Raw genomic sequence first — 9,892 nt, forward strand, 5'->3', positions numbered from 1 at the left:
CCCGGCGGTGCTGGCAGGTGATATCCTTGGTGCAGCTGCTCTCAGACCCCTTCTACCGCACGCTGGAGGGCTTTCGCCTGCTGGTGGAGAAGGAGTGGCTGTCCTTCGGTCATCGCTTCAGCCACCGTGGAGCCCACACCCTGGCTGGGCAGAGCAGCGGCTTCACACCCGTCTTCCTGCAGTTCCTGGACTGCGTACACCAGGTGGGCAGGCCGCTGTGTGGGGGGGCCGGGACCGCCCCCTGACCGCTGAGCCCTGGCCCCTGACCCACATGGCGTGCAGGTCCACCTGCAGTTCCCCATGGAGTTCGAGTTCAGCCAGTTCTACCTCAAGTTCCTCGGCTACCACCACGTGTCCCGCCGTTTCCGGACCTTCCTGCTCGACTCTGACTATGAGCGCATTGAGCTGGGTATGTGGGGAGTCGGGGCTGGGGCAGCCACGGGTCAGGAGGGGCCCAGGCTCAGTGCTGCCCCTGTGTAGGGCTGCTGTATGAGGAGAAGGGGGAACGCAGGGGCCAGCTGCCGTGCAGGTCTGTGTGGGAGTACGTGGACCGGCTGAGCAAGAGGACGCCTGTGTTCTACAATTACGTGTATGCGCCCGAGGACGCAGAGGTAAGCTGGGGCTGGGTCGGGTAGGCGGCTCCTGCCGGACCCAGATCCTCAACCGCAGGCCCACCCTCAGGTCCTGCGGCCCTATAGCAACGTGTCCAACCTGAAGGTGTGGGACTTCTACACGGAGGAGACGCTGGCCGAGGGCCCTCCCTATGATTGGGAACTGGCCCAGGGGCCCCCTGAGCCCCCAGAGGAAGAACGGTCTGATGGAGGCGCCCCCCAGAGCAGGCGCCGCGTGGTGTGGCCCTGCTACGACAGCTGCCCGCGGGCCCAGCCTGACGCCATCTCACGCCTGCTGGAGGTGCGTGTGATCCCAGAGCAAGGTCTGGCCTGGCACCCACCCCTCTCGCTCAGACAGCAGGGTCGTGCGTGTGTGTGCACACTTGTACGTGCACGTAGTCTGGTTACCCCTGGGGGTTGGTGTGGCCCTGCCGTCTCCCCACCGCGTGAACTGCCTACTGGCCTGGGGTGGCTGTGGCTCCCCAGGGCCCCGCCCCACTCAGTGGGTGCTTCCAGACAGTGACAGGAGGGCCGTCGTCAGAGACCTCCAGGTCTCAGTACGCAGCCTCCACTCTGAGCACGTGTGTTTTCCCTGACCTGGCTTTGAGCAGCTCAGGTACCTGTTGAGGAGTCAGCCCTTGGAGAGGACAGTGTTTTCCTCCCTCCGCCAGACTGCCTGCCCCACCTAATGTGACCCTAATGTGAGCAGCTCTGGGTTCTTGCCCTGAGAGCTTGGGGTTGACATTGAGGCCTCTCTTACCCTCACTGTGCCATCCCTGGTGGGCCTGGACTGAACAAGGCAGAGATGCCTGGGAAGGAGAAAGGAGACTGTGATTGGGTGGTGGTGGTGGCTGGGTTGGCGTGTAGGGCGTGAGGCGGTGTCCTGCGCATGGTGCTACCTTTTGGGGCCATCCCAGAGTCTCTGTGGGGCTGAGCAGGCAGAGGAGTGTGGGCCTCAGACCCAGGCCACGGGGGGACCTGCACTCAGCTCCCCACTGTTGGCTTGTGGCTGTGTGGCCTTAGAGATTCTCTTTTTTTTTTTTTTTTTTTTTGAGACGGAGTCTCGCTCTGTTGCCCAGGCTGGAGCGCAGTGGCGCCATCTTGGCTCACTGCAAGCTCCGCCTCCCGGGTTCACGCCATTCTCCTGCCTCAGCCTCCCGAGTAGCTGGGACTACAGGCGCCCGCCACCACGCCCGGCTAATTTTTTGTATTTTTAGTAGAGACGGGGTTTCACCATGTTTGCCAGGATGGTCTTGATCTCCTGACCTCGTGATCCGCCCGCCTTGACCTCCCAAAGTGTTGGGATTACAGGCGTGAGCCACCGCACCTGGCCAAGTTATCTAAGCATCTTAGAGCTTCTGTTTCCTTGTGCAGAAAGTGGAAATGCTGATTCCTGCCTTACAGGGAAGTTGTGAGGCTTAAATGCGTCATTTATTTCAGTGACTTAGCATGGGGCACAGGGTTTGGGGGAGTATGGGAGTCGTGGTTTGTGATGGAGGTGACCCACAGGCACAGACAGCAGTCCCTTTTTCTCTCTCGCGATGCTCATGGTCTTAAAGTGACACGGTCTGATTGGTGCTAATGGAATCACTCAGCTTTGTCATGACCAGCATCAGCTCGCGCTGTTGTTTTCTTTTGTTGTTTACTGGTCTGTGTGTTTATGTTTAAGGTGAGTTTCTTGTACACAGGATGTAGATGTAGCTGGGTCTTCTTGTTATCCAGTCTAATAGGTTTTTTTAATTGGAATTTTTAGCCCATTTTAATTTACTGTTACTATTGATGTGGCTGGGTTTAAGTCTGGCATCTTGCTGTTTGTTTTCTGTTTGTCCCTTTGATTTTTTTCCTTTCTTCCTTTTCTTTTTTTAAAAAATAAGTGTTTTTAGTATTCTGTCTACTGTGAGTTGAGCTGTACCTCTCTGTGTTGTGTTTCAGGGGTTGCCAGGGGCTATAATCATCTGACTTGAAATTACATTACCCTGTTCACACCAGAAGAGCCTTATGGTGGTGTCTTATGGTGGTGTCTGTCCATTCATGCCCTCCCTGTCCTCCTGTTACTGTCACACATTTTACTTTTACGTATGACATAAACACCCAACATTGTTTTTTTTTTTTTTTTTTGAGAGATGGAGTCTCCCCTCAGTCACCCAGGCTGGAGAGCGGTGGTGTGATCTCGGCCTACTGCAACCTCTGCCTCTGAGTTCAAGTGATTCTCCTGTCTCAGCCTCCCAAGTAGCTGGGATTATAGGCACCCACCACCATGGCCGGCTAAATTTTTTTTGTATTTTTAGTAGAGACGGGGTTTCACTGTGTTGGCCAGGCTAGTCTCAAACTCCTGACCTCAGGTGATCTGCCCACCTCGGCCTTGCAAAGTGCTGGGATTACAGGCGTGAGCCACCATGCCCGGCCCTGTTTTTGTTTTAAATAGTCAACTTTGTTTTAAGGAAATTAAGAAAGAAGGAAAAAGTCTTCTATTTTTGCCGTTTATAACATTCTTCATTCTTTCAGTATAATCTGGTCTGGTTATTATTTCTCTTTAGCCTGAAGAATTTTTAATATTTCTTGTAATGCAGAGCTGCCAGTCAAAAATTCCCTCAGCTTTTGTTTATCTGGAAACATCTTTGTGCTTTTATTTTGCAAAGAGCATTTTCTCTGGATATACAATTCTAGGTTGACAGCTTCTATTTTTTTTTTTTTTTACATTCAGCAGTTAAACTGATGTAACCTTAAAAGATACCATTACTGGGCCGGACACAGTGGCTCATGCCTGTAATCCCAGCACTTTGCGGGGCTGAGGCAGGTGGATCACCTGAGGTCAGGAGTTCGAGACCAGCCTGGCCAATATGGCAAAACCCCGTCTCTACTGAAATATAAAAATGAGCTGAGTGTGTGTGCCTCTAATCCCAGCTACTCAGGAGGCTGAGGCAGGAGAATCGCTTCAACCCGGGAGGTGGAGGCTGCAGTGAGCTGAGATCGTGCCACGACACTGCAGCCTGGGCGATAAGAGTGAGACTCTGCTTCAAAAAAAAAAAAAAAAAAGATACTACTTTGTTTTCTGGCCTGTATTGTTTCTGCTTAGAAGTTGGTGTTCATTCTTATCCTTATAAACTGTGTATAATGGCACCCTTTCATTCTCTGCCTGAAGATTTTGCGTTTAATTTTGGCTTCAGCAATTTGACCGTTGTGGTTTTTGCTTTCGTCCTGCTTGGGGCTCTTCAAACTTCTGGGTCTGTGAGACGGTCATTTTTGTCAAATTTAATACATTTTAAGCCACTGCTTCTATAAATTACTTTTTCTGCACAATCTCTCCCTTTCCTTCTGGGACTTTATTGTCCCGTACGCTGCTGAAGCTCTGTGTGTTTTCTGTCTTTATCTTTGCAGTTCATTCTGGATGATTTCTGTTGGCCTGTCTTCAAGCTCACTACTCTTTTCTTTCGTGTTTTTTAATATACTCAGGCCCATCAAATGAATTTTTTTTTAATTTCTTGAGACAGGGTCTTGCTCTGTTGCCCAGGCTGGAGTGCAGTGGCACAGTCATGGCCCACTGCAGCCTGAACCTCCCAGGCTCAAACAATCCTGCTTCATGCAGCCTCTCAAGTTGCCGAGACTACTGGCGTGTGCCACGTGCCGGCTTTTTTTTTTTCTGTAGACGGGGTCTCCCTAATGTCACCCAGGCAGGTCTCAAACTCCTGGGCCCAAGCAGTACTCTCACCTTGGCCTCCTAAAGTGCTGGGATTACAGGCGTGAGCCACCACTCCTGGCCCCATCTGATGAATTTAACACTTTTTATTGTAGAGATTCCCCATCTGATAAACCATTATGTCCATCTTTTTTTTAAATCTTGAAACATTTATAACTTAAAAATATATATAAAGATGGGGTCTTGCCATGTTGCCCAAGCTGTTCTCACACTCCTTGGGTCAAGCGATTCTCCCTCCTTGGCCTCTCAAAGTGCTGGGCTTACAGGTGTGAGCCACTGTGCCTGCCTGTGCTGTCTTTCTTTAAGCTTAGAGTCTTGGGTTTTATTCTTGCAGGCAGGGAATGAGCTTGTGGGTCAGCTTGATCTGTTTGAAGCTTGTTTCTAAGCTTTGTTTGGGCAGCTCGCCAGCACCTCTAGAGAAGCTCCAGGGATAGAGCAGCCGAAGGTGTGTGACCTCTCCAGGGCTTCAGTTGGAGTTTTGTGTCTTTGTGTCTGCAGTGAGGTCTTGCCACACTGGCTTTTTGGAAGTCCAGTATCTTTCAGCATTCCTCTAGAATTTGGGTTCAGCTCATAGCTTCTTGTGTGTGTGTGAGGCAGAGTCTCACTTTGTCTCCCAGGCTGGAGTGCAGTGGTGCACTCTCGGCTCACTGCAGCCTCCACTTCCCATGTTCAAGCAATTCTCCTACCTCAGCCTCCCGAGTAGCTGGGATTACAGGCACCCACCACCATGCCCGGCTAATTTTTGTATTTTCAGTAGAGACAGGGTTTCGCCATCTTGGCCACGCTGGTCTTGAACTCCTGACCTCAGGTTATCCATCCGCATTGGCCTCCCAAAGTGCTGGGATTACAGGTCATAGCTTCTTAGTAGCTGTTCTCTGCCAGGCCTTGTGACATCTTGCTTTGCGCATGGCAGCCTAATTTGGCCAACGACTCAAGGAGGGCTCTGTCTAGATTTCTAGAGCCCCTTTGCTGTGGTGCTCCCTCCACTCTGTGGGCTGCCCTGCAGACCCACCTGCACTAGCACCCCTGGACATCCCGTCTCTGCCTCCTCGGCTCAGCAAGCTCCTATGTGTTGCTCTGGCCCTGCTTCCCTGCACTCTGGCTGGGCAGAAAACAGGTGACTGTGGGGCCCATCTTATGTGGCCCCATGTCTTAGGCTCCTGTCTCTCAAGCTGCTCGTCCGACATCTGGAAACAGCGGCTTCCCCTTCTTGTCCAGTTTCATCATTTGCATATGGAGGGAGGGCTGTTCTCAGACTAATGATCTGTCGTGGCTGGAAGTTGACAGTTGGCCTCATGTTTCTTTTGAAGTCAGCCGTCAGTTTTATTATTGCTCTTTCAAAGAGAGCATGTCTTTTTTTCTTCTGGCGGGTTTTGGGACTTTTCTCTTTGTTTTTCAGCAGTTTTTCTGTCCCATTTTATGGGGTGTGTGTGTGTGTTTTGAGACGGAGTCTCACTTTGCCACCCAGGCTGGAGGGCGGTGGCGCGATCTCAGCTCACTGCAACCTCTGCCCCCCGAGTTCAAGCGATTCTCCTGCCTCAGCCTCCCGAGTAGTTGGGATTACCGGTGCCTGCCACTGCATCCGGCTAATTTTTGTATTTTTAGTAGAGATGGGATTTCACCATCTTGGCCAGGCTGGTCTTGAACTCCTGACCTCGTGATCCACCAGCCTCGGCCACCCAAAGTGCTGGGATTACAGGCGTGAGCCACTGCGCCTGGCCCTAAAATCACTCTCTTGAATTTACTGTATGTTCTAACTCCTGTTTCATTTCAGGGTCTATTTTAATGTTTCTCTCCATTGTTCTGCTTTTCTAATCTTTTATTGTAAGCTGGACATTGTGGACCCTGCAGTGTTGAAGATCAGTATTGTGTGGTGTTTTGAGAAGCAGTTTTGCTCTTGTTGCCCATGCTGGTGTGCAGTGGTGCGATCTCGGCTCACTGCAGCCTCTGCCTCCCAGGTTCAAGTGATTCTCCTACAGGCGTGTGCCACCATGCTGGGCTTTTTTTTTTTTTTTTTTTTTTTGAGACGGAGTCTCGCTCTGTCGCCCAGGCTGGAGTGCAGTGGCGCAATCTCGGCTCACTGCAAGCTCCGCCTCCCGGGTTCACGCCATTCTCCTGCCTCAGCCTCTCCGAGTAGCTGGGACTACAGGCGCCCGCCACCACGCCCGGCTAATTTTTTTTGTATTTTCAGTAGAGACGGGGTTTCACCGTGGTCTAGATCTCCTGACCTCGTGATCCGCCCGCCTCGGCCTCCCAAAGTGCTGGGATTACAAGCGTGAGCCACCGCGCCCGGCCTGGGCTAACTTTTTGTATTTTTAGTAGAGATGGGGTTTCTCCATGTTTGTCAGGCTGGTCTCAAACTCCCGACCTCAGGCGATCAGCCTCCCAAAGTGCTGGGATTAGAGGCGTGAGCCACCGTGCCTGGCCGGGGTATGTGTTTTTAACTTACCCTGTTGGGGTTTGTAGTGCTTCTTGATGATGTTGTTTGATGCCTCTGGTTAGTTTGGGAAATTTTTCTTTTTTTTAATTTATTTTTTATTTTTATTTATTTTTTTGAGACAGAGTCTCGCTCTGTCACCCAGGCTGGAGTGCAGTGGCACAATCTCGGCTCACTGCGAGCTCCGCCTCCCGGGTTCACACCATTCTCCTGCCTCAGCCTCTCCGAGTAGCTGGGACTACAGGCGCCCGCCACCACGCCCGGCTAAATTTTTTGTATTTTTAGTAGAGACGGGGTTTCACCGTGGTCTCGATCTCCTGACCTCGTGATCCGCCCGCCTCGGCCTCCCAAAGTGCTGAGATTACAAGCGTGAGCCACCGCGCCCCGCCTAGTTTGGGAAATTTTTCAACTGTTGTCTCCGAATATTCATTTTGCATATTCCTTCCCTCCCTCTTGCTACCTCCCCCTGTGGCCAGTTACACACGCGTTAGGCCTTTCCGTTGTATCTCTTTCCTGTATTTTCCATCCTTTTGTCTTTTCATGCTCTAGTCTGGATATTTCCTTCTGAATAAACTTTTCACTAATTCTTCCCCCAGGAGCTGCAGAGGCTGGAGACAGAGTTGGGCCGACCCCCTGAGCGCTGGAAGGACACCTGGGACCGGGTGAAGGCTGCACAGCGCCTCGAAGGCCGGCCAGATGGACGTGTGAGTGAGGGCCAGTGTGAGCATCCACGGTGGGCGTGTTGCTGGGAGAAAGTGGAGTCTGTCCAGCCCTGACCCAAGTCCCAACCTCCTGTTTCCAGGGCACCCCTAGCTCCCTCCTCGTGTCCACCGCACCCCACCACCGCCGCTCGCTGGGTGTATACCTGCAGGAGGGGCCCGTGGGCTCCACCCTGAGCCTCAGCCTGGACAGCGACCAGAGTAGTGGCTCAACCGCATCCGGCTCCCGCCAGGCTGCCCGCCGCAGCACCAGCACCCTGTACAGCCAGTTCCAGACAGCTGAGAGTGAGAACAGGTATGAGGGCACCTCCCACTGCTACACGGACACCTCTGAGTTGGTGTTCTGGGGTCCCAGGCAGTCCTCTGGTGGGAGATTGCAGGTGCTTTTGAGGAGCTTGCCTAAGTATACGCCACCACTGGGAGGGGTTTGGGGTGTCGAACTGGTGACCACAGCCGACCACAGCCTGCAGTGGCTGAGGGAGGAGCAGAGAGAGGGCATTGGTGAGGCCCCCGTGAGTCTGGAGTCTGGCAGGATCCATCCCGGGCAGCTGCTGCTGTGGCTGCTTCTACAGATCTACCTGCCCCGCCATCCCTTTCCTCGTAAGGGCGCCTGCCCTATGTAGGGGGCTGCTTTCCCAAGACCCTGAGGCTCTGGTGTGGGGATGCTCCCTGGAGTCTGGAGGGGTGTGAGGCCCCTTCACCGTCTCCTTTCTGGGCGTAGTTTTCCTGGGCTTGGAGCCCCGAGGCTTCTTTGTGGCCCCCTGGCCAGTGCTCTGGGCTTAGGTCAGTTCTGGGGACAGGGAGCCTGGTCTTACCTCCTGGGCTGGGACAGCAGGTGGGGACAACTGCTGGGGCCTGGGCTTGGCTGGGCCATGACAGTCAGCCTGGCCCTGGTTCTGCTGGAAATGCAGGTCCTACGAGGGCACTCTGTACAAGAAGGGGGCCTTCATGAAGCCCTGGAAGGCCCGCTGGTTTGTGTTGGACAAGACCAAGCACCAGGTGAGTGATCAGGTGGTGGGGGGGACTCATGGGGGAAGGGGCTACGCTGACTCTGTGGCCTCCTTCAGCTGCGCTACTACGACCACCGTGTGGACACAGAGTGCAAGGGTGTCATCGACCTGGCAGAGGTGGAGGCTGTGGCACCTGGCACGCCCACTATGGGTGCCCCTAAGACTGTGGACGAGAAGGCCTTCTTTGACGTGAGCCTTGGCTGGGGCTTGGGACTGGGAGGGGCTCTGGTGTGGGGGCTGTGGAGTCAGTAACCCGCCCTTCCCCAGGTGAAGACAACGCGTCGCGTTTACAACTTCTGTGCCCAGGACGTGCCCTCGGCCCAGCAGTGGGTGGACCGGATCCAGAGCTGCCTGTCGGACGCCTGAGCCTCCCAGCCCTGCCCGGCTGCTCTGCTTCCAGTCGTTACCGACCACTAGGGGTGGGCAGGGCCGCCCCGGCCATGTTTACAGCCCCGGCCCTCGACAGTATTGAGGCCCCGAGCCCCCAGCACTTGTGTGTACAGCCCCCGTCCCTGCCCCGTCCCGCCCGGCCGGCCCTAACTTATTTTGGCGTCACAGCTGAGCACCGTGCCGGGAGGTGGCCAAGGTACAGCCCGCAATGGGCCTGTAAATAGTCCGGCCCCGTCAGCGTGTGCTGGTCCAGCCAGCGGCTGCAGGCAAGTTTCTAGAACCAGAGTCTATATAAAGAGAGAACTAACGCCACGCTCCTGTGCCTGCCTTCCCCATACCCCGGCTGCCTGTTCTCGGCCTACCAAGAGGGTCCCATCTGCCCCTATCCAGGCCCACCTGGTGGGAGGTTGGCATCTTTCTTGTGAGCCTCTCCTGGTGCCTGGGTCCACCCAGCTCCGCCTGCATGTCCCTGGAGTGACTTTGCTTTGGGGGCAGATTGAGCAGGAGGCTTCACTGGGGCCTTGATTCCCTCCAGGCCTCAGGGCTGGTCTAGGGGCCAGCACAGCTGGAGAGGAAGCCCCCATCGCTACCCAAGGGATGCAGAAGCTGACCTCACAGAGGCTTAGGGGTGAAAGGGTGGGTGGTCATTTGCCCCCAGAAGGCTGTTGCAGGTCCAGAGGACACTTGAGGTGGACAGCAGTTTCTGGTTAGACCAGAGCTGAAGGAATGGAGGCCAGACCCAGGAGGCGGGGTAGGGGGGGCGGGGATGGACAGTGGGCTCCCAGGGGAATGCAGGTTGACCACATCTGGCTCCTGCCAGGCAGTGAGCAGCACCTGGCAGTGAGGGGGCCAATGCCCATGGGGGACGGACCCTCTCAGTTCTTGGGAATTCTGCCCCAAAGTCCTCTCCTTTCCCTGGGGTCTCAGAGGGCTCTGGTCCCTCCGTTCTTGGTGTCACCGTGGCCCCTCACTGCTCTTCCTATTCAAACCCGAGTCCCACCGGGCCCAGGGCTTCGCCTGCTGAGCTG

The 9,892-nt window shown here is 54.6% G+C and overlaps 1 protein-coding gene across 5 annotated transcripts in view; it reads left to right on the plus strand.

Moving 5' to 3' along the window:
* The window catches only part of SBF1 (SET binding factor 1), a 29,032-nt gene extending 19,856 nt beyond the window's left edge, over positions 1-9,176 (plus strand). For all 5 annotated transcript variants that reach the window (XM_055254143.2, XM_055254145.2, XM_055254144.2 and 2 more), the window contains 9 exons: positions 18-203; positions 283-409; positions 481-611; positions 682-912; positions 7,342-7,449; positions 7,548-7,759; positions 8,376-8,463; positions 8,532-8,663; positions 8,742-9,176. In XM_055254143.2, the coding sequence (XP_055110118.2) occupies positions 18-203; positions 283-409; positions 481-611; positions 682-912; positions 7,342-7,449; positions 7,548-7,759; positions 8,376-8,463; positions 8,532-8,663; positions 8,742-8,840 (1,314 nt within the window). In that variant the 3' untranslated portion in view covers positions 8,841-9,176. The remainder of the gene's footprint in view (positions 1-17; positions 204-282; positions 410-480; positions 612-681; positions 913-7,341; positions 7,450-7,547; positions 7,760-8,375; positions 8,464-8,531; positions 8,664-8,741) is intronic.
* The last annotated feature ends 716 nt before the right edge of the window (positions 9,177-9,892 follow it).

The sequence above is a fragment of the Symphalangus syndactylus genome, chromosome 18 (genome assembly GCF_028878055.3).
Source record: "Symphalangus syndactylus isolate Jambi chromosome 18, NHGRI_mSymSyn1-v2.1_pri, whole genome shotgun sequence".
Classification (NCBI taxonomy): Eukaryota; Metazoa; Chordata; class Mammalia; order Primates; family Hylobatidae; genus Symphalangus; species Symphalangus syndactylus.